At 35.2% G+C, this 24,791-nt stretch overlaps 2 protein-coding genes and 1 long non-coding RNA gene across 9 annotated transcripts; 2 read left to right on the forward strand and 1 right to left on the reverse strand.

The window, feature by feature from the left end:
* Positions 1-4,775: 4,775 nt before the first annotated feature.
* Positions 4,776-7,309, forward strand: LOC121238792 (probable E3 ubiquitin-protein ligase RHC1A). Of its 6 annotated transcripts, none has more exons than XM_041135820.1 (3): positions 4,776-4,924; positions 5,674-5,868; positions 5,945-7,309. In XM_041135820.1, exon 3 carries the CDS (start codon positions 6,013-6,015, stop codon positions 6,997-6,999), a length of 987 nt encoding a protein of 328 aa, XP_040991754.1. In that variant the 5' UTR covers positions 4,776-4,924; positions 5,674-5,868; positions 5,945-6,012; the 3' UTR covers positions 7,000-7,309. The 6 variants fall into 6 exon arrangements, with proteins under 6 accessions (XP_040991754.1, XP_040991753.1, XP_040991752.1 ...); XM_041135819.1 differs by having other exon boundaries at positions 5,674-5,863; XM_041135818.1 differs by having other exon boundaries at positions 5,674-5,858.
* A 987-nt stretch (positions 7,310-8,296) lies between these two features.
* Positions 8,297-23,549, reverse strand: LOC121238791 (tyrosine-specific transport protein). 2 transcript variants are annotated; one of them, XM_041135815.1, is made up of 15 exons: positions 23,213-23,549; positions 23,040-23,080; positions 22,640-22,732; positions 22,477-22,551; positions 21,061-21,110; positions 19,923-20,012; positions 19,713-19,769; positions 13,395-13,464; positions 11,386-11,487; positions 11,264-11,316; positions 10,817-10,967; positions 10,612-10,696; positions 8,926-9,054; positions 8,717-8,852; positions 8,472-8,612 (listed from the first exon to the last, which is right to left on the reverse strand). In XM_041135815.1, exons 1-14 carry the CDS (start codon positions 23,445-23,447, stop codon positions 8,755-8,757), a joined length of 1,329 nt encoding a protein of 442 aa, XP_040991749.1. In that variant the 5' UTR covers positions 23,448-23,549; the 3' UTR covers positions 8,472-8,612; positions 8,717-8,754. The 2 variants fall into 2 exon arrangements, with proteins under 2 accessions (XP_040991748.1, XP_040991749.1); XM_041135814.1 differs by lacking the exon at positions 8,717-8,852 and having other exon boundaries at positions 8,297-8,612.
* LOC121238793 lies at positions 13,623-19,199 on the forward strand. Its single transcript, XR_005935174.1, has 2 exons — positions 13,623-13,762; positions 19,168-19,199. It is a non-coding gene; the product is annotated as an uncharacterized LOC121238793 (long non-coding RNA).
* Positions 23,550-24,791: the final 1,242 nt, after the last annotated feature.

Raw genomic sequence — 24,791 nt, forward strand, 5'->3', positions numbered from 1 at the left:
TTATTAGCTATAAATGATATGTAGATAATTGTCGCCACAAAAGAGTAGTTGTCATCTACTTTTGAGATGGATGACATAGGTGAAGCAAATTATGTGCTGGGAGAGTTAAGATTTCAGGGATCGATTTAGAAAACTTCTTAGTTTGTCTCAAGAGACTCGCATGTTGAAAATCCTAGAACGATTTCGTATACACAACTCCAAACTTATATACATTCCAATTGAGAAGGGTTATACATTGAGTTTAGAACATTGCTTTAAGAATGACGAGGAAAATAAAAAAATGTCAAGAGTTCCTTATTTAAGTGCAATTGGAAGTCTGATGTACGCTATGTTATGTACATGACTTGGCATTAGTTTTTTAGTTAGTTTGGTTAGTCTTTTTCAGAGTAACCCAGGACTTGTTCATTAGTAAGCAATTAAGAGGATTTTTCGATACCATTAAGTAACATGCAGATGGATCAACTAACAAGTATAAGGCCCGACTCATGGCGAAGGGTTATACCCAAAGAGAGGGTATAGATTATGAGAAAACATTCTCCCATGTGGTGAGATTTGTTTCCATTCGCCTCATTCTAACTATAGTTGCACATATAGATTTAGAATTTTTTCAAATAGATGTAAAAATTATATTTCTCAATAGAGAACTAAATGAGCAGATCTATATAGATCAACCTGTTGTTTTTAAGGTTGAGGGATAAGAACACAAAGTATGCCAGCTGAAACGTTCTATTTATGACCTTAAACAATCGTCTAGATAATGATACTTAAGATTTCATGAGTTATTTATTTCAATTGGCTTTGAGATACTAGAAGAAGACCATTATGTATATGTCAAACGTATAGGGAAGAGTTTTCTAATTTTATTTTTGTACGTGGATAACATCTTATTAGCTAGAAATAATATGAAGATAATTATCGCCACAAAAGAGTTGTTGTCATCTACTTTTGAGATGAAGGACATAGGTAAAGCAAATTATATGCTGGGAGAGTTAAGATTTGAAGGGATCGATTTAGAAAACTTTTTAGTTTGTCTCAAGAGACTTACATGCTGAAAATCCTAGAAAGATTCTGTATGCACAACTTCAAACCCATAGACACTCCAATTGAGAAGGGTTATACATTGAGTTTAGAACATTGCTTTAAGAATGATGAGGAAAATAAAGAAATGTCCAGAGTTCCTTATTTAAGTGCAATTGGAAGTCTGATGTACGCTATATTGTGTACATAACTTGGCATTAGTTTTTCAGTTGGATTGGTTAGTCTTTTCAGAGTAACCCAGGACTTGTTCATTGGTAAGCAATTAAGAGAATTTTTCGATACCTTTATGGTACAGCTGGCCCCGTTATTTGCTATCAAGTGGAGACATGACACTGAAGGGTTATAGTAATGCTGATTGGGCTACTGATAAACATGAGCATAAATCCATAATGGGTTACGCATTTATGCTTAGTGGGGGAGATGTTTCTTAGTATAGCAAGAAACAATCATACATTGTTTTATCCATGATGGAGTCAGAGTATGTTGCTTGCTCAGCAGCTGTTTAAGAGACTTTTTGGTTAAGGATATTTTTTCAGCATCTAAAGGTTACAACTATTGTAGATGAAGCTGTCAAGATATACAGTGATAGTATAGGGGTTTTGGCATATGTAAAGGTTCTCAAATATCATGGCAGAACCAAATACATAGATATTTTTTTCACTACATTTGAGATGTGTGCACGAGGTAAGGTGATCCTACAACATATATTTACTATCAAAATAGTAGTTGATCCTCTTACTAAGACTACTAATAGAAATGTTTTTCATATTCATGTTAGGAGTTTGGGACTTCATCGAGTTAGATATATGTTGATTAAGAATATCTTAAACTTTATTATACATTTGACATTTATTACATCGATGAGATTATTATATTTATCTCATATTATAAGTTAATTAATACTAAGTTGAGACAAACTAATTACTTTGGTGCTTGGAAAGCGAGCAAGTAAACATCTTGATGCTTTAGGAATATTCAAGATAAATTTAAAAAATGTCGCCTTAGTTTGGTTAAGATGAGACTTACAAGATTGTATATGAAGTATTTGCACGACTTCATGAAGCCTGATTAAAGTGGAATATGAGATCTTAGATAAATGCTAGATGAGTGACTGTGCTAAGAGACTCAAGTTAGAGTGCTTTTGTGGTGACTAGACTGAAATTCCTAAAACATTTGAATGTGACAAGCCCAATTGAGTGAGAGTTCCGCCATAACATACATTCATAGTGTATGTGCTATAGACGACCATATGAGGGAGTGATTAGATAAGTCCTACTCTATCAATATGTGAGCCATAACAGATAAATAAATGATATATTCTTATGCCCTTAAACCTAGAACTATATCATGAGATGAAAATTTGATGTTGCTACTTTAGCATTTCTTAGAGCCACGAATGATATGATCTCACGGAACATGTCTAGAAAAGCAATCAAGTCTAATTGAGTTGACATAAGTGTTTAGGAAAGATTGTTTGGATTATTACTTGTTATTTTATGTCCATAGTACGGTTGATTATGTCGTTTTGACTTGATATAATCATAAACATATTATATAATGTGAGGTCAAGAATTGCTTTGAGTTATAAACTCATAACAGATAAGGACCATTAATCTAGTGAGATCAAATAGTCTGGAGAATAGGCGAGATGTTATGAGTGATATACTATGTTAGTAAGATTGTGACTTAATATAGTACTTCTACCCTTTGCCTTTTCGTTAGATCACACACTTCATTTTTTGTATGAGAGATAATTGATTGAAAGGTAATGAGGAAATTTTTAAAGGGTATGACACCCACAAGTTGGAAATGTTAGTAGTGGATACCCCATGACCCATGTTGTGTCCACATGGGTCGAAAATTACAAGCAGTTAATTAACTCCTTACCACTAGCACTTAACTTCAAGAAAGTTAATTAACCACCCCATTATAAAACTCTATAAATGAGAGTTTTACATACATCAATTATAAGAGTGGAAAAAGTGAACGTACAAAAACAATTTTCATCTCTCTATAATTTCCTAAAACAATCATCTAGAGCTCTTAATCTAAAATGTAAAATTATTTTAGGAGACTCTAGTAGCTTCCTAATTAGTGACATTGAGGTGCAATCACAACAAAGTGACGTGGGTCATAAGACGAGCAAAAATTTAGACTTGTAAAAATTTCGCTTCACTTGAAATAATTCGAATTAACCTTATTTAACAATGAGAAATGAAAAGATAAGCATTTGATTATCCTTAGTCGTCATGTCTATTGAACGATTTTCAAATAGAAGCCGGCTTTGTTGCCACGTATAGGGTTGAGTTGCGCTCGAAGATCTCGAGCCATTTTGGCACTACCAACTTTTTTTTTTCTATCAAATGACTTGATCATAATTTGGCTTCACAAATCACAAGTCAAGATCAATGTTAACTCATTTTTTCTTGAACAGTTTAGTATTAAATTGTATGTTTGACCAATTTTATGACATCACTTTCGTTACATTATTATGATAAAATTCTCTCAATGCGAAATGTTATAGCTAGGAAAGAATTTAATATAAGTAAACTTACAAATTAATGTAGTTTGAGGTAGTATATCAAATTATAAAGTTAATTTTATTATAAAACAGATCTAACGTATCACAAGAAATCACGTTAGTTTGTAAATTTATTTTTATAAAACTTTTATTACTAAGCTTTAGTACCTAATCCAATCCATTGGCTTGTAGCTTGAATAATGAATTACTTAAAAGTCCTATTTTTTATGAAAATTATTATTATTTCTCAATAATGGACGAAGGTGATAAGGCTAACTAGGTGAAGGGGACAGTAATATTATTTTAAGACACAGCCAAGAATCGGGCAAAGATGGACTCCTTTATCATAAGAGTATAAAAAAAGTATTTTTATAAAATACGAAAAAAGGAAATTGAAAAAAAAAATCATGAATTCCCCATAAACGAGGAAAGAATTAAAATTTAAAAAAGACATCAGTAATATTATTTTAAAATAAGTGTTACAGCCACATAGATCTCATAAAAATAAATACAAACTGACATGATTTCATATAAATTTTTAGATTTATTTTACAATAAAAGTAATTTTATAAGGCAATGATACTCTTACACATTCTTTACTACTGTTTTATTATCTAACTATTTTTTTCCTTTTACCATTTGAATCTGGATTAAAAGTCTCAAAATATGACATTCTTGCATCATCCAGAATAAAATAAATTCAATCAACTAACGTTATCATGTAAATTAATTCAAAATAAATTCAATTTTATAAAAATTTACTCAAACAGCAAAAGAATGTCAATTTTTATACAATTGAATTTATTTTTAATTAATTTACATGATTACATTAGTTGGTTGAATTTATTTTGTTTTGAATTATGCAAGAAGGTCATCTTTTGGGATTTTTTATCCAAATTCAAAGAGCAAGATAAAAAGAAAATAGCTGGATAATAAAGCAGTAGTAAAGGAGGTATAAAGATATTATTATCTAATTTTATAATCTGATGTACTATATTAAATAATTTTAATTTATAAATTTATTTTTATGTAATCTTTGACTAAATTATTTGTATTATTTTAAACTGTCATTTAGAATGAAAATAAAAGCATATAATATAAGTCTCTGAATTTTTCCTTATCCCTCAATGGTATTTTTAATTAGGTAAGAATTTATTTTTTAATTTTTGGTGGGAGCAAGAGATTCTCGTTGTAACTACCAATACTGCGTAAAAATTTAAATATACTTCGTACATGTTACAGAAAGAGACAACCGAGACTCGGTCTTCCTTTCTTTCTTTCTCTTATCACTAATCCTTGTTTGGGTTTACAAAAAGCCCATCTGGGATTGAAATCTTCTCATTCACTTTTCTCATTCGTTTTCTGGTGAGTGCCTTTTTCATCTCTTCGCTCTGTAGAAATGCAATTTTATTTTGGGAATTTATGGCGGTTGTTTCATTTGATGGTTGAGAATCATATTTATACTCTTTTTTTTTTTTTTTCTTTTTGTTGTATTTATGCAGTCTCTTTGGCGATAGTTTTGTCTCGGAATTGGTTTCGTTTGTGTTATATTTTCTTTTTACTGTCTGTCTGAGTATTTTGTGGCGGAGTTTTCAATCAGGGTACCTTATTTATTTGGTTTTTGGTGAGAAATGAAACTGTTTATTATTATTATAATTATTATTATTTTTTGGTAGAGATGTTGATGAAAATGGTAATATCTGCGATATGACTGAAATTGGTGTTCAATTTCTTTCCGTGTGCTTTTTTTTTTGGGGGGGGGGGGGGGGGGGGGGGGGGGGGGGGGGGGGGGGGCGTTTTATAATCTCCTTTTGTAAATAATTTATGCCGAGTTATGCGCTTTAATACGATGCTGAAGTGTTGGATGGATGTAATCGAATTAAGTAGCAGTTTTGCTTGAATGGGATCATTTGCGTTTGTTTTCTGTTTTTTTTTTTTTTTTTTTTTTTTCCTTCGGTTCTGCTTGTCAATATTGGTTTGAAGGCTACTTGGACCGTATATTAAGATCATGTATTATGCACGCTCGTTAGCTTTTACCGTGTTGGGAATTTGCTTAAGTTGCGATCTAAGCAATTGATATTTCACTTAGTTATTTATTTTTGCTGTATTGCCAGTGAGCTCTGACTCAAATGGTGCTTTATCTCCAGCCTAAATGGGTGGAGGGTCATGGGTTCAAGACCTGACCACAAATATAAACCAAATTGGTATTTTCATCAATGACTTTATTGTTCTTGCTCTGATATTTCTGGCCTGGTATGGAAGTGGAGCAATGGTTGTGGCTCGTGACATATAGACTTCAGTTTGGTTTGGTTTTTGTTAGTTTTCAATTTACATTACCATTTTTTTCTGTTTGTTAATAGGTTGTTGTTGATCTTCTATTGTTAGGGGGAGAAGTACCAGCTATTGAGGTGTGAAGTTTAAGGTTTTGTGTTACGATTCAATAGAAAGGAGAGATGTCAAGTACTATACACACACACTGGTGCTACCCATGCAGGCAGCGAGTCAGGCCTGTAGAGCGAGAAATTGCTTGCCCCTACTGTGATGGCGGCTTTATTGAAGAACTTCCTGAGAATGAGGAATTGGTGCCAGAAGATTTCTTTATACCTAACTCAGAAGACCATTCCCATCAAACACCTGCAGAAGATCATATGATGGACCTTCTGTATTCTCTGATGATGCAGAGGGATCCTAACCCAAGAATTGATCCTGTGGAGCTTTTTGACGCTATTGTAAGGCAGAGAATGGGTGGAAGAAATCCTAACATCCATGTTAGAGTGAGATCTGGTGATCCTTATTTGGTTTTAAATCATAGTCCTGGTTCAGCCTTCTCTAATGGCAGTACAAGAAGTGGACCAAGGGATGTTGATATTGATGACTACTTTAACGACCGAGGTTTGCAAGAATTAATTGAACAGATTTCTATGAATGATCGACAGGGTCCACCCCCAGCGCCTCGTTCTTTAATTGATGCAATGCCCACTATCAAGATTACACAAGCACATATGCATACTGACTCACAATGTCCTGTCTGTCAGGATAGATTTGAGTTGGGCATTGAAGCAAGAGAGATGCCATGTAAACATATCTATCACTCTGATTGTATAGTTCCTTGGTTGGTTCAGCACAACTCATGTCCTGTTTGCCGCCTTGAGATGCCTACTCAAGGGACTGATACTGATAGTGCTGGAGGTAATCGAAGTAGTGGTAGAGAGAACAGCGGGGGCAGCAGCAGTAGAAGCAGAGACTATGGCAGCTCTGGTGGTGTTACTCTGAATAGTCTGCAGAATCAGGGTAGGAGGAATCCGTGGTATGTTATGTGGCCTTTCCGCCCATCAAGTTCAAACACCCATCATCATGCTGAATATAGAGGAAGCCGCACCTCATCCACGCGTGAACAGAATAATGAGATGAGTTACTCTGGATGGCCTTTTGAGTATTAAGGCTTCATTTGCTTTCATTGTCAAGTTCACTTGGCATACCAATCAAAGCTAGTAAATGGAGTGGGTGAATTAGATCTGGTTTTAGAGTTTGGTTTCAATCAAACTTTTTGAAAGATGCTTGCAGTTTGATTACGTTTCACTATTTTGTATACGACAATGTGCTAGGTGAGAGTAGAACTGGTTTGAATAATTCAATCTGTTCTTGAAAAGTAATGTACAACTTCCATAGGTACTTCTTGGCATCTAATATTTGCGAATTGAATTATGTGCTTCCTAGCATCTCTTTTATAATAGGATTACAGGTTTATGATTTCCTTGCGTTGGAAAGTCTGCTTCATTCATCTGTTCTTGCCTTATCTAGTATAGCTTGCACATTTTTGGATCATGGAAAGTTTTTTTCACATATTTATATTTTTCAAATATAAAAAGAGTAATGCTACATACAGTCGTGGAGTGCGTTTGCACACTCACGACTGCAATTATCTTCTCATTTATCTTTTCTCATATAAAAATAGGTGAAAATAGGCATATTGGCTCAAAATTTCTCACTCTTCTTGAGGAAGATCAGCCCCTGGGCACTTAAGGGAGCTTTTCGTGAATGAGTACATAAAAGGTTTGGATGTATATATGGAAGTTCAGTTTTAGACATAGCTAATGAGTTCGAGCTTATTTGGCATCTTCCTTTCCCTTTAATATAGAGATGAGGTGCAGTTTTAGGGGCAAGGACTAAGGAGGCTGTTAAATACAGAATACCAACTCATCCTCCAAAGGAAAGGGATGTAGGGCATATAAGACAGACGAATATCTGGTTTGTCTATCCTAATATCAGACGTCCACCCTCTCCAAATCCTAGTAAAATTTCCTGAATATATCTGGGTTCTTCAAATCAACGAAGGTCATTCCCAAAATTCATTTTCAATGTTGCTTCCTTCAACATTATCTCTTGATGGACCTGGACGGAAAAATCGTTTCTTTTCTGGAGGATTAAAACAGTGGCAATCTTGAGATCATCCTGCAATGAACTCAAGACTGTAAGGTAGAAACTCAGGTGATAAGGATGAAGGAACTCCAACAGGAGTAAAAAGTTGACACACCACTTATCCCTATGGAACAGTTCCTCCAAAACCTTGCACATTTTCATGCTCAGGGCTGTGAGACTCGTGAGATCAAAAAACAAGATTTAGAAGAACTAAGGGATGAACTTGTTCCATAAGATAACTTGATCGAATAAATAATGATAATACAAAGTACAAACACTACTTTTGCATCATATAGTTATTGTCCACAAAGAACTTTCGGAGAAATTAAACAGTAGTTTTTTAAATAAAAAAAAAAGTTATATAATGTTGAGTTATTACAAATAATCAAAGCAATAGGATGTATGATGCAAGGATCTTAGTTTGCTTAAGTATGGAAAACAAAATCATATACTTAGGGGTGCCCAAAGTTCTCAAATATTTCCGAGAAAATGACACATCCTGCCGCTCCAATGATGAGCGAAAGAGTTAGCCTTCCTCCTGGAACCAGCTGCGGCAGTTTTACAGCTGGGGATGAACTTGAGTACCTTTCTGACCAGGACATTGCAGCAGGGAGAACTCCGAACAGTACCAATACTAACAAAAACAGGGAATGGGGAAACAGCCTAGCCATGTCAGGTCAAATTTAAAATTCTCAAATGGTTAAAACAAATAAATTACTTTAAATAAATAAACTAAACTGAAACTTGCTTTATCCCTTGACTTTTTGTTTCCTTCATCATTGAGATCTGTTTGTGCTATTCCTGCTTGAAAGGGATAATTGTCTAGCTGTTTTGCTTGGTGAAGCTACTACAGGTATGATGCTATAAGCATGTTCTAACCCAACATTACACTTAATTGGTTCAAATTCATAATATACGAAGAAAAAAAAAAAAAAACACGGTAGTACCTCCATATGTTCCTGCAAAATCCAAGGCTTTGAAAAATATTTCTGGGTCTAGCAATGACAGTGCCAAAGGAGGAATCAATATTAAGAGGTATGGTAGAGGTTGGTTCTGTCCAGTTGGGAGTTTCAGCACTGAACGGCCACCAAATGAAAAGGTTCAGATATTAGGAAACAAAAATAGATCATATAGATACATAGTCTAGATTCGGATTTAGTAAACAATGAAATTAAACGCCCATAAAAAAAATGCATGTGATATGTTGGAATGCTTCACATTGCAGGATTAACTAACACAGGCTTTCATACGTGTACAAAAAGACAAAAAAAAAAGAAGAAAAGAGCTTTCACATGTTTATTCACTTCCAAACCTTTCTAAGCTGTGAGGGAATGGAATGATAGCGAATTTATATCACAATATAAGGGACGCCCTTAAAAAGAGCACCAAAAAGCCCATAGAAAAACCAGTTTGGTAACACAGGGTTTCCAATGATTTCCTCATACTGATCCCATACCTTATATAACATCACTACTTTTTTAGAGTCTAATATACGGCTGTGCTGTAATAGCATGTTATATTAGGTCATGTAAACCTTTTAGCTAATCTTTTGAGCAATTTTCAAATTATGACATATATATACCCTATAAATCAACAGAGGTATAATATAGAGGACTTCTGGAGAGATTTTGCAACCGATAGCACAAGTGTGCTTTTGAGTCTTTGTCTTAAGTGCAGTGTATGGTTGAAAGCGTACTGAAAAGAACTTGAAATGCTCATTAATATAAGAAGTGCAGAAGAGGTTCACCAGTTTTAGGGTCTCTAGGACGAATGCAAGTGATTTTTTTAATGGGCAAATGCAAGTGAAATGGTTGCTTTTATCGTAGATGATCATGAAAGACATCCGCAAATTTCTACGAAAATTTTTCTATTGCCTGGAGCTATGGTCCATTACAGGTCAGATCATCTTGAAGGAATAATCTGGAAGGGTATATGAATTTGCATGTATAGATATATATCAACAGACAGCAGGCTCCCCACATAATTTTTCATGACAAAAATTATCCATGTATATTGCTCATTTAAAAGTTTAATATGGATAAGTTTTTGTAATTCAAATAAAGAAGATCATTTTCCTTTGTATATTAACAACCTTTTTTTATAAGTACCGATCTCAATGTCTTCACCCATGCAGTGGTCACTATCTCAATTTTGTTGGCATTATAAACAAAATCAACACAAATTGAATCTTAACTTTTATTTCCATCCTAGCTTTGCCATTCAATTTTCAGCTCAGAGCTAATCCTAAAGACTCCTAAAATGTGAACACTGGAGGGGAAAGGGAGAGGGGAGAGAGACGGATATTTAGATTAGGCTATGATTCTCACTAAAGCTAGATAGTAAATATAAAAATATGGGGTACTGTGGTCAATAAATGAGGAGTATGCTAAGTTCCCTTAGTCTGATGCATGTTTGTAGGACCTTACTTAGGTGCAAAAATTATCTTTCTAATGATGTTGGCGTGATAGCAAAAACAAGAAGTGGTTTCCACTGTCAGCAACTACTTCCTCACTGAATACAAGATGAGTGATTCATAGACTGAGAGTTAGGAAGCAATAAACCTATAATATATTAACATGAAGTGGATATGATCTTCATTTAATCAGAAGGGGGAAGTGCAGCAGCTGACTTACAGTCTGCAAGAAAGTCAGCCAGACCCAAAACGAATCCAATATATGATGTAGCAATTGCAAGAAGTGAGAACACTTGAATAATAGGCTGCAGATCATATAAATGGAAACACAGAGAGAGAGAGAGAGAGACGTTATCATCACTTCACTTGCATGCCAGTTTTGAGTTTCGATAAAAATAAATTTAAATATTTCATGTTTTACTTACCCCAACAACTCCACTGGTAGATTGCAGTTGTTGTAATGGGTCCGTAATTTTACCAGAGCCCATTTCAAGATTTGGAATGCTTCCCAGAATAACAGCATTCCAGACAAGAAATAAGACAAGGGCTATAGCTGTGCCTAGAACTATGGCAGTCCTGCAAGATGTCAAGTTGGTGATGTACAAAGCATATAGTTTTGAACAGACATGTCAAAATAGAGATGACAAACATTTCATCTAGATCCTATCAGGGAGGAACTTTTTCAGAGAAGTTAAAATCTCTCTTATAAACAACCTCTTCTAAATTTTGGATATTACTGAGAATAATAAGTACTAAAAGCAAATGAGGAAGCCAAGCTAAATAGAGGACACTCAAGTTAGTCAAGTTACACTTCTGAAAAACTTGATAAAAATATCTGACATCCAGACTGTAGTTAATGATAAGATTTTCACCTTACTTTTGACAGGTTTCCTTCAAGATTCGTACACACAACAGGTACTACATTCTGAACAAATCAGATACAAACTGTCACAACCACTTCAGTGCTGAACTACTGCAGGTTTGGTTCAGTTACCTGGTAAACAAATGAAAGTGTAATTATGGGTATACTCATAGGAACTGCATCAAAGTTGGCTTGCAGAAGGGCATCCCAATGTAGGTTCCCGCTTGCAACAGCCTGAAAAAGAGAAATTAATTTCTGCTCAATCCAATATGTATAAAAGTATATTCACCACTTGAATACATCATCTATGAGGGATATCTGTACATAGAAATTCTATGGAAGATACGCAAAAAAACAGAAGAGTAAACAAATGATAGAGACACTGAGGAAAAATGCACAAATGTGAGAGACAAGGCAACAGAGATTGTTATTTGTCCCTTAATCTAAATTGAAAATCATACCCCTTTTGAGTTCAAAATTGTATTTCCTTAATATAATAGTGCAGATTGTGCAATAACAAAATACAGTTTCCTGAGTCTTATTCCCATCCAGAAGCCCATATATTAATTTGAAGATTTTTAACTTGACAAATGCGTCTAAATCATCCTTACTACCCTCGCATACATTGAATCAAGTATAGCTGATTCCAATGAGGTCTATTTGGTTGTCCTACAGAATTGAATGAGCCTATTATATTTTTGTCAAGGATCTAACAGACAAATCCATCATTTTTAATCCGACTGTTTAAGATAAAAAATGATTAACCATCATAAAATTGGTCTTGAACACCATAACAATATTGGTCTTAATTAGATAAAACATGATTTTGGACCTTGTCTGCTTAGTCAGTTTCAATTAGGACCTCAGAGCAAGATAACTTCAAAATCATGAAAAGGTTGGGATCACGAATCCAACTTGGTAACATTTTATAGATTCTAATGTAATACCAACAGTCTTATTAATTTGACTTTCCACAGTGTGGTCATCAACTGAATGAAAGCAAACTTGAGATGGAAATCCTCTAAGAAAAAGCTCAACGATGGTGAAGTTGTTTCAAAAATTGAAAAAACTTCTTGCAAGTTATTGCAGATTCTTGAGAACCAGGTAGGTAGAAATTGAAATTTGAAATTGGCAGTTTAGGGAAGGTTGTAGGAGAATTATAACCGGCCAGTGAACTGCCACAAAAAATCCCGCATCAAAACCACATCCATTGGCCCAATTTGCCAATATTCTCAATCAACATCCATAATTGTTAAGATCAGCCTCCACAGTCATTGCCTTCGCAATCCCAGCTCCATCAGCATCACCTTTGAATTGATTCGCATCCTCAAACTACCCATTTCACTGCCTTATTCACCTAAACATTCTAAATATCTTTGAACCATAAAACTATGATCTAGTCTCCCTAAAAATCCTTAACCTTCTTCCAAAAATTTCATCACCCAAACAACTCAAAGATTTGGTGAACATTGCAAAGTGTCACAACCATCAACCCTCAGATTTCTCTTCCTTTGCTCTTTTTATCCTTATAATATTGTGAATATTAGTAATTGGTGTTGACTGATATAGAATGAGTTGATATGGGTGAATTTAAAAGAAAATGGCTGTGTATTGAAGTGGGAGCATCAAAGTAATTGCGGGCTAGGATGCGATGGCAGCAAGTCTGTGCTGGTCTTTGTCAGAATTAATGCACTTGAGTGAGTCAACTCAAATCATGTTGTTGAGGTGGGGTGCACTCAGTATATCTTGATTATTTGCATCTGGTTCTTACATCCTATTTCATTAATCAACTTATCTCCAAATTAGTTTTTGCCAGCCCCAATCAACAGAATATTTACTTTGTCTTCAATTTCCATCCAATCACTTTAATGTCCATTTGGATTCCATAAAACAGATGAAATATGTACCAAAGCTATCATTTTCAAAGAATTTTCAAAATGAATATTATAAATAATCAATGTGATTGATGCCAGTTCATCTTAGTTTCATAAAATGATTATCAAAGAGGATTAGCATTTTTAATTAGTTGGATATTAATTTCAATTCGCAAAACATTTTAGGCAAATATGAAAAATGAGAATCCAAGAGACATCTGAGATTCTGAAATCATATACAAGCAGTTCATAAAGAAAGAGAATTACCACAAGAGCTGCAAAAGAAGCGATGAGTCCAAACACAAGAACTCCATTAACAGCACCAATAAAGCGCTGGCTACAATTTAAGATAAGTTTTTAATCAACTACCACCCTCATAGAAAAGGAAAAAGAAATAAGAATTTAGAGGCTTAAATATCCTTAAATCAACACTAGTTACCAGGTTGAGAATTCCTTATTTATTGGTGGTTTCGCATTGAAGTTTAAAATTGTAAAGATGCTATAGTAGTTTAATATCACTGCTGCTGTTCTACATCACAAACTAAACCAAGTTTTCTATCCAATTAAAGGATTTATCAGTGTTATAAAAACAATGATAGTTTGGAGGTGCAAAATGTAATTTCATCATTCCAAATGTAATTGCAAAATGTAATTTCATCAGAACTCGGCTTTGCACAGGCACATCCCACACCTCTTCATGGTGATAATACAAGTGCCATTCAAATTGTAGCCAACCCAGTTTTTCATGAACGTACGAAGCACATCGAGGTTGATTGTTACCATATCCGAGATGCCTATGAGTCTAAAGCTATCATTCTCCCTCATGTGTCGACTGAACACCAAGTAGCTGATATCTTCACCAAAGCTTTGACTCGACAACGGCATCAATACCTAGTTAGCAAATTGCTGCTAGTCGACTCACTAGCATCAATTTGAGGGAGGGTATCAAAGGAAGGGTTTTCTTCTAAGATATGGCAGCTAGGCAGCCAATCTCCTATTTTACTGGGTTGTGGCTAGGGTTACATGGCAACTAATCTCCTATTTTACTGGGATACAACAGAACTGAATTTCAAATAGATTAGGATTTATTTACTAATCTTATCTTGTATTTAAATTAAACTTGTACATATTTAGATAGGATAAAGTTAGGTTAGTTTAGATAAGATAAAGATGTAGTTTGTTGAGATTCAAATTAAAGTCAGGTTAGTTTAGATAAGATAAAGATGTAGTTTGTTGAGATTCAAATTGAATTCTCAATCTTATCTTTGTAATTATTTCTGGAACTATTTTTTATATAATGAGAAGGAAGCACCTCAAAGGGGTGATCGACCAAAATCTGACATGGTATCAGAACTACTTTGATTTCCTATTTTTTTGCACTTCCTCGGCCAACCCTAAAATTTTTAGGGTTGTTGTATTCTGTTTTTTCCAGAGGCTGCTTCTAGTTTCTTGCTTTTCCTGGGGTCCTCTATTTCACGGCAGCAGCTCTCTTTTCTTGCTCTTGGTCTGTTTTCATGGCATCTGAAAAATCTGATTCCTTGTGCATTCGGTTCAATGGAAAAAATTAGGCATTTCACTTTCAGCTTCTTGTCAACGGTAAAGAACTCTGGGGTCATGTTGATGGGACTATTCCAGCTCCTAACAGTGCAAAGGAATTGTCTACATGGGAGAGTAAGGATGCCAAGATCATGTCATGGATCCTAGGTTCTATTGAGCCTCACATCATCCTCAATCTATGACCCTACAAAACCTCCAAAGCTATGTGGGAGTATTTGAAGAGAATTTACACTCAGAATAATTCCGCTCGAAGATTTCAGTTGGAATTTGAGATGGCTAATTTTTCTCAAGGTGGCTTATCAGTGGAGGACTTCTAATGTTTCAAATCTGTGGGCTGAATACACTGACATTGTGTATTCTTCTATCCCTGCCGATGGTCCTTCCTCATGTGCGAAGTGTGCATGATAAAACTAGTAGGAGGTATCAGTTTCTTATGAAACTACGTTCTGATTTTGAATCTGTTCGTTCTCAGTTAATGAATAGAGATCCAGTTCCGTCTCTTGATAATTGTTTGGGAGATTTGCTTCGGAAGGAGCAAAGGTTACTTACTTGGAGTACAATGGAACAGCAGCTTGCATCTCCTGCTCAAGTGGCATTTACAGCACAAGGAAAATCCAAGGGCCGAGACTATAGCACTACACAATGCTATAGTTGCAAGGGATTTGGTCACATTGCCACCCACTGTCCAAAGAAATTTTGTAACTATTGCAAAAAATCTGGGCATATTATCAATGACTGCCCAATCCGACCTCCTCAAAAGCAAGAGAGTGCCTATTCCACCTTTGTTGAAGTCTCGGGTGCATCCTCTTCTTCAACTCCTGCTGCTGCCACTCATGCTTCAGCACCTGCCAGTTCTAGTTCTACTACTCTTACTCCCGATATGGTACAACAAATGATAATTTCTGCCTTTTCTGCTTTAGGCATCTCAAGTAAACCAAAGTCCTCCCCTAATTCTTGGCTAATAGATTCTGGTGCCTCAAATCATATGACTAATAATTCCACATTGTTGCACAATCTTCAGTCCTATGATGGTCCTCTCAAAATCCACACGGCAACAGGTAGTTCACTACCAATTTCTGCTGTGGGTGATATGTCCCCCGTCATTCGAAATGTTTTGGTTTCTCCTACTCTCTCCACAAGTTTACTTTCTGTTGGACAGCTTGTTGAAAATAATTGTAACGTCTCTTTTTCATCTTCTGGTTGTGTTGTACAGGATCGAGTGTCCGGGAGGATGATCCCGAGGGGTCCTAAGGAGGGTCGGCTATTTCCAATAAATCCTAGTTCAGCTTCTATTGCGTCTAGTTCCTTTATTTCTTGTAATGCTATCAAAATAAGTACTAAGGATTGGCATCGACGTTTAGGATATCCCAATCCTAATGTACTCCAAACTTTGTTTAAATCTGGTGCTATTGACAATAAAAATTCTCTTTCAATGGAAACAATTTCTTTTGATTGTACCTCTTGCAAACTTGCCAAAAGCAAAGTGCTACCATTTCCACAATCTGGTTCTCATGCTTCTCGGGTGTTTGATATAATTCATAGTGATGTTTGGGGTATATCTCCTGTTATATCACATGCTCATTACAAGTATTACTTTTATTGACGATGGCAGTAGATTAACTTGGATCTATTTTCTTCGTACTAAAAGTGAAGTATTTTCTGTTTTCAAGACCTTTCTTGCACTCATTCAGACACAATTTGCTTCCTCAATCAAGGTCTTACAATCTGATTTTGGGGGTGAATATATGTCTCATGAATTTCAGAATTTTCTTCAAGAAAAAGGTATTCTTTCTCAATATTCTTGCGCATCTACACCACAACAAAATGGTGTAGCTGAGCGTAAGAATCGCCATCTACTTGATATGGTTCGGGCTCTTCTTATTGAGTCATCCATTCCATCTCGTTTTTTGTGTGAAGCATTAGCTACTGCTGTCCATTTAATTAATAGATTGCCCACACTAGTTTTACATAATGTTTCTCCCTATTCCATACTAATTGGTCACACTCCTAGTTATTCTGATGTGCATATCTTTGGTTGTGTGTGTTTTGTTCATCTTCCACCACATGAAAGACATAAATTGACTACTCAATCTGTTAAGTGTGCTTTTCTTGGATATAGTTCCACTCAAAAAGGATTTTTTTGTTATGATCCTAATGCATGAAGAATTCAAATTTTCAGGAATGTGTTATTTTTTGAAAATCAGCAATTTTTTCTCTCTCATGTTGATCCTATCTCACCTAGTTTTTCAATTCTTCATGATGAGTCTGAGCCCTTCTCTATGCCCATTCCTGATACCTCTTCTGCTCCACTGGCTTGGTTTAAACCTAGTTTTGTCTACACTCGACATCATAGCACCCCTTTAGCCGAGTCTCCTATGGCTTCTCAAGATTCTCCTACTCCGGCACCTGATCCAACATTCGCCATAGTTCCTGCTGATTCCGTTCCTCGAAAATCTACCCGTGTCTCTCACCCACCAGATCGGTATGGTTTTTCTTCCCCCACTTCTATGACTGCTACATTATCTTCCATTGCTATCCCTTCTTGTTACAAACAGGCTATGGAACATGAGTGCTGGCAGCAAGCAATGCAGACAAAACTTGATGCACTTGCGGCTAATTAGACCTTGGATGTGGTACAATGTCCTCCTTCTATCAAACCAATTGGTAGTAAATGGGTATACTCCGTAAAGCTTCGTTCCGATGGCTCACTGGAACGATACAAAGCTAGATTGGTTGCTTTGGGGAATCGCCAAGAGTATGGAATAGATTATGATGAGACTTTTGCTCCGGTTGCCAAGATGACTATTGTTCGCTTGTTACTTGCTCTTGCTGCTTCTAAATCTTGGCAATTACGTCAAATGGATGTCAATAATGCTTTCTTGCATGGCGATCTAAAGGAAGATATCTACATGAAACCTCCATCCGGTATGCCTATTTCCTTCCCTACGGCTGTTTGTAAATTGAAGAGGTCTTTGTATGGTCTTAAACAAGCTCCTCGAGCTTGGTTTGAGAAATTTTGCGATACTTTGCTAGGGTTTTCTTTTAAGCAAAGTAAGCACGATGCTTCCTTATTTTTGCACAAGGGCAATGCTGGAGTAGTATTTTTATTGGTATATGTAGATGATATTATCATCTCTGGTTCGGATGGACTTTTGATTCAAAAACTTCAGCAACATCTTCATAATGTGTTTCACATGAAGGATCTTGGGGATCTTACCTACTTTCTAGGGTTGGAAGTTAGGTCTTAGCCACATGGTTTATTTGTCAATCAACACAAGTATATTCAAGACCTAATTCAGTTAGGGAGATTGGAAGATACTACTCCAGTTGATACTCCTCAGGAGGTGAATGTTAAGTATAGGAAAGACGAAGGAGAACTTCTCTCGGATCCTACCTTATACCGTAAGTTGGTTGGCAGCTTGATTTATCTCACTATCACGCGCCCTAATATTTCCTATGTTGTCCACACTGTTAGTAAGTTCATGGATTCTCCTAGACATCTTCATTTTGTAGCTGTTCGTCGGATTATTCGCTATCTACTTGGGACTCCTAATCATGGACTGTTTTTTCCTAAGGGTTCTTCTCTTCAATTAGTTGCCTACAGTGATGCAGATTGGGTTGGATGTCCGGACTCTCGACGTTCTACTACTGGATGGTGTGTCTTCCTTGGGGATTCTCTTATCTCTTGGAAGTGTAAGAAACAAAATTGTGTATCTAAGTCATCTACAGAGGTTGAATATTGGGCAATGCCTGCTGCATGTTCAGAAATTATGTGATTGCATGGTATTCTTTCAGAACTCGGCTTTGCACAGGCACATCCCACACCTCTTCATGGTGATAATACAAGTGCCATTCAAATTGTAGCCAACCCAGTTTTTCATGAACGTACGAAGCACATCGAGGTTGATTGTTACTATATCCGAGATGCCTATGAGTCTAAAGCTATCATTCTCCCTCTTGTGTCCACTAAACACCAAGTAGCTGATATCTTCACCAAAGCTTTGACTCGACAACGGCATCAATACCTAGTTAGCAAATTGCTGCTAGTCGACTCACTAGCATCAATTTGAGGGAGGGTATCAAAGGAAAACTAGGGTTTTCTTTTAAGATACGGTAGCTAGGCAGCTAATCTCCTATTTTACTGGATTGTGGCTAGGGTTACATGGCAACTAATCTCCTATTTTACTGGGATATAGCATAACCGAATTTCAAATAGATTAGGATTTATTTACTAATCTTATCTTGTATTTAAATTAAACTTGTACATATTTAGATAGGATAAAGTCAGGTTAGTTTAGATAAGATAAAGATGTAGTTTGTTGAAATTCAAATTAAAGTCAGGTTAGTTTAGATAAGATAAAGATGTAGTTTGTTGAGATTCAAATTGAATTCTCAATCTTATCTTTCTAATTATTTCTGGAACTATTTTTTATATAATAAGAATGAAGCACCTCAAAGGGGTGATCGACCAAAATCTGACAAGGGGAATTTTATTCTGTTGTATTCTAGCTTTTGTATATCCTACGAGTGTGGATATATACTTTCAACTCATGGCCCTACTCTCTACTTTGTTCCTAGCAGAGAGGAAGCACCATTTGAGACAGAGCTCATTTCATTGTACTTTCATATTTATTTTTATCTTTAAAACATTTTCAATGAAATTATTGGTCTGATCTTTGACCCACTGGTTCAAGCCCACCAACGCAGACCTTAACCTGCATAATGTCTGATCCAGGTTTAATAACAAAATAGAACCCATGAAAGTTTTGCAATTTCCTTGTCAAGACGAGTTACCTAGCTATACATGATTTGATTTATATGGAAGTCTCCCTATTCAAAAGCCAAAGAGCTCATCCTTTGACCTGTGAGTAAATTATATGGATTCATAATATAGCATATTATACTCCATCGACAAGCCACAGGTTTTCATTGCCAAGCCACGAATGATTTGACTAAACCCTAGCTTAAATCTTTCAACTTAAAGAAGAAATTGATATACCAAGACAATAGCAAGAAACAGGAACTAACCTTCCGAAGTAACATATGCATCCAAAAATCAATGAAAACAAAGTTGCACTTTCCCATCTGCAACCATAATGCTGCCATCAACACCTACCAAACATACTAAGTGTACCGAAATCTTAAACATAAAACAGCCACTCACAGTACAACAGATGTGAACGGCACAAAACAGAGACTACACTTGGGAACACAGAAAGATAGGGAGATGGTTCATACAATGGAATCCCTAGAAAATTCGTCAAAATATCTGAGGATCGAGCCACGTATGCCACAAGAAGAGCATAATGTATAAATATGTAAGACCAACTGCAAAACAGCAAAAACTACTATAAAAATTTAACAAAACAGTGCACATGAATAGTGTTACAGATTCATATCCAGATAGATAGATGATGGAAAGGAAGGGGAAATTGCTTATGTCAATCAACACTTCCAAGAGGAAAAAAGAGCTGCTTAAAGAGGGAAAAAATGAAAAAAAAACTAACCTTTCTTCCTAATATTGATCAATCTTAGCAGTTAAAATATAACATTCTCCTTTCTTAGCTAAATTAAGTTCAGTTTAACATTTTAAGGATATAGTGACATGGCTCAAGTACCTTAGTAGTTAATTATTAAGTACATTTTACTGCCTTGGAGTTCAAAGCAAATTTCAATTTAGTCTTTAAAGATCTAATTTTTTATAGGTATTTTACATATCTAATTTAAAACATTAAGAACCCAAATATTTTAAACTATAGCTATCACATCCAATGAAAGTTCAGATGTAAATTAAATTTTCAAAGCCCAATGGCAAGGTTCTCAGTAAGACCTTTTTAGATATATATTAGGTGACATGATAGCAATCCAACATTCATGAGTTCTAATATGATTTTAGACTACTCCAGACTTATGTCACAAAGAGGAATTGAATTATTCTACCACCATCTGCAGGCTTCATACACTATACCATAGCTGAGAAGCATCCATGACCATCAGAAGCTTAACGTTGTTGGTGAAGGTTTATAGCTAAGAGTTACTAAATTTTAGTTTTGAATGGTTTGGAGGGTGCTAATTTATCCCTATATATGCACCAGTTTTTGGGCAATTTCATCAGTATCAAATTTATTTCCTCACATAAAACTTAGTTTGCATCAATAAGCTTTTGTGGAAAAGAAAAACCTATACTGATAAGATTTTATTAAGATGCCTGCTTTGACATGTGAAGCTACCAAAAAAGAACTAGAAGAAAAGTAGCTGATATAAAAAAAATTACATGGCTTCTAACATTTTATATTTGCCTCAGTAATTTGCATGGTGGTGTACAATAATTAGCCATGTATGTGTATTGAAAGTTAAAAGGATACATATAAGCTACCAAGCAATTTGAACTCCTGCTGTTCCAAGAGTTCGCCTGGCCATTGATACCTGAAATCATTCATAAGATGAATGGATGATGTCAATCTTTTAAAATCAGCCACCATAATTTGCTCTTGGCAAAAGGAAAACACACACACACAAACATAACTATGTAAGATTTTGTTAAAGTATTAATACAGTTAAAACTTCTGCTATCTACACAGGAACACAGGGCAAACAGCAAGGTGCTGGCGCACATGTACTTCTGGTCATGTTCAATTAGTCATCCTTAAACATTTGGATATCACATTGAAACCTACATAGTTGAAGTTCTGCTCTTGAAGATGAAGCCAAAAACAGGTGAATCCTTCTCTGTGTAAGAGTCATCGCATAAAGTATGCTTCACTATTTGAATAATTCATACTCCAAAGATAACCATCATTTTGGCAAATTTGGAAATAATAGGTCATGATCAACGATGCTAGAGCCATTTTTAATTTTTTTCTGACTTTTAGGAAGTACTAAGTGCTTGTTTGGTTCTGTCCTCTGGAAGTACTAGCATTTTCTCAAAGCGATGGGAACATAAATGAGGTGGAAAACACTTCAGGAAGCGTGATTCCAGAAGCTGCTCTGCAAACATTGTCTTGAAGTCGCTATTTCTGTTTTTTCAGTTTCTGGTTGAATGAGCACAAAAATACTAAAAAAAGTGTTCCGGAATTCTTGTATTGAAAAATTGTTCTCTCTGAAGACAACCAAACAGGGTCTAAGATATTACTGTATTCAAATATTTTTTTTTATAGGTAAAGAATAATAAGAATAATGTTGAGAGTGAATAAGAATAATGTTGAGAGTGCATTACTGTATTCAAATATTGAAGCAAAGAAATCTCAAACCATAAAGGGAAAATATCTTCTTGACCTTCCACCTCCTCCTTCACTGACTAAATTTGAAAAGGGCAGGTTCATCTACTCATTGGTCCTCGATACTAATCCTATGATATAAAAATAATAATGCATAATGCCAGTGCCAGTTTCATGGCTACCATATATTCTTGAGTGGCACCAGCTTAGTTAACTTGTGACAAAATGTTTGAGTCAGGGAACATTAAACAAGAGTAGGTAGAGAATTACAGTAAAATGTTAAAGATTGTGGAAAAAAAAATCTATTGTTTCACATAAAATAACCTAAAATGATAATACATATGGGGAGCAGAAGTCAAGCCAGACACAAATATCCAGGAAGATTTTGACAATTACTGAACTATTAAGTGTAATTTACCCATAATCATCCGCCTATATGCTCTAATTAGATAAGAACAGATGTGCACAGATTAGCCATGCCAAGTCTCCGTGTATATCTTTGTTTGTTTTCCCTTGATAAAAAGTAAAGTCTAGTACTTGAGTCGAAGAAATCTTGATACAAAGACACAACTTACTAATGATACACCACCAGAACCCAGTTCACACATAGTGTTGACATTTACTTCAGCTAGGAGCAGCCCTGTCACAACCTGCATTGATAAAATTTCTCACTGCCCTCTTTCAAAAATGAGAGAGAGAGAGAGAGAGAGAGAGAGAGAGAGAGAGAGAGAGAGTTACCATAAAAACCCAACAAAGAATGCACGTAACTGCAGAGGCTAGAAATCCAGATTCTTGTGTCACCGAAGGAATTGCAAGGATTCCCGCACCCACCTAATGATATTTGATAGCATTCAACGGAATGGGATCACATTAAACCTTACTAATATACTAATATGGTAGAAATGAACATCAAAACAAGTGAAAAAGAATCAGTACTACGAGTACCAAACAAATTATAGACCAAGAATAAAATAATTCAAACAAAAAAGTGCTCTTATTCTTCTGAAAAATTAGCAATTTAATGAATTAAATTATTTAAGCTAGGTTCATTAATTCAATTCCTACTGAGTACAATCTTTCTATAAAGCTGTACATATTCCGCGAAGTATTTCCTAATTCATTGATAGAAAAGCGATACCGTGGTGCCCACAACCAGGACAATTGCACTCGATAGGCTTCCTGATAAATACAAGAAAAACTAAAGTTACACAAAAAGTGACTGCACTTTGAATTGTAGAACAAGAGCAGAGAAAAATCACTGTATTAAGAGTGCATTAAATTTGAAAAGGAAGAAAAAAGTAATGGAGGAACCAGGTTCTCTCTTCAATGTGGCTTGGTTGAGGTTGGAGAAGAGCCGCTCGAACTCAAAGACTTCATTCTCCTTCTGGGTAGGCTCGGATGGAGATGACCGCCGGGAGCAGCATGTCTGAAAGGCTGTTCTTCGGTGGCGTTGAAGTTGAGAGTTGTGGTGAGTGTGCAACAATTGTTTTCTCGAAGGGATCAAGAGAAGGGTCGGAACTTGAAAACAAGCACTAGACAATGCCATTTCCAAGTTCCCAACTTTTGCCTGCACGGACTAACAGGAACAATTTGCAGCTATGGTTTCCTTCCTTGTCTGTTGTCTCCACCGGATAATGTGGGCCACAATCAATCTCTTAACTCTTCCTTTTACAGTACTAGTACCGTCGGTCATTGCACATGCAATTTCATTCATAAATAGGAGTAAAAAGAAAAAAATAAAATAAAATGATAACTCACATAAATAGTCATTATTTAAAGATCGTATGTAGACTCACTCTTCCTTTTTAACACTTTGATCATATTTTCTTGCCCATAAAAGTTTCAAAAGAAAAAAAAAAACAAATAAACATTTTTATGAATTATATGATTTCGTGATAGGCATTAGCCCCATATCAATGCTATTACAATTCATTTTCGAAAAATATAATAGCATTTAATTCAGAGTCGGTTATTTTGTAAGTTCTAAAAATTTTATATTGTTGAGGTGAAAGTATGCAAATAATATAAAGATAAATGATACTTGTAGTCTTAGTTATACAAATTTCGTACACTCTTTTTAAAAAAAATGAGTAAATTTTAAATTTACTTCAAAAAAATTTTTTTAATGATAAATTCAATTTTCTTTTAAAGAAGATGCGATATTTTACATTACTCTAATATAAATTATAAATAGATTGGCAAATGGATAACTTTCCAATAAATGATCATTTAAAAAGGATTAAAATTTCTTAATATTTGCTACTGATATGCTACATGGATTATGTATTATGTTGTTCTGTACCTAAGTTTATTACAAATTTGATACACTTTTTACTACTACAAATTTTATTTGATTTTTTTTTAGTCTATCTTTTTTTATCTTATCCGTAACTTCGATTCAATATTTAAATAAAGGGAAATTATACTTGGTTCACCTATGATTTAAGTGTAAATTATCAGCTTTTTATCTATATAATGTCTACTCTTATTTACTTTTAATTCACAAGGTAACATATTAGTATTGTGATAAGATTGTGTTTGGGAGATTAGTTTATTTTATTTTTATTTTTATTTTTAAAATCAAAACCTTCCTCTTCATTAAAAGAATCAATCATTAAATTGTCTCTCCAAATGAATACAAGGCATAACTAACTTTTCTTCACAAGAGAGGGCTAACTTTCCAATTGATTTGCAGCCCGGTTACCTTTTCTTGAGACATTCTGAATCCTCCAACTTCCTCTGCCTTGAAATGTAGCTTTAATATCCTCTATGATCTGTCCATACCAAGAGAAACTGACTTCACTTTCCTGGACTTCTTTAATGATTGTAAGTGCATCTCCTTCAAAAACTGCATTTCCAATCCCTATTTCCAGACAAAATTCGACAACTC

This window comes from Juglans microcarpa x Juglans regia, chromosome 7D (assembly GCF_004785595.1).
Source record: "Juglans microcarpa x Juglans regia isolate MS1-56 chromosome 7D, Jm3101_v1.0, whole genome shotgun sequence".
NCBI lineage: Eukaryota > Viridiplantae > Streptophyta > Magnoliopsida > Fagales > Juglandaceae > Juglans > Juglans microcarpa x Juglans regia.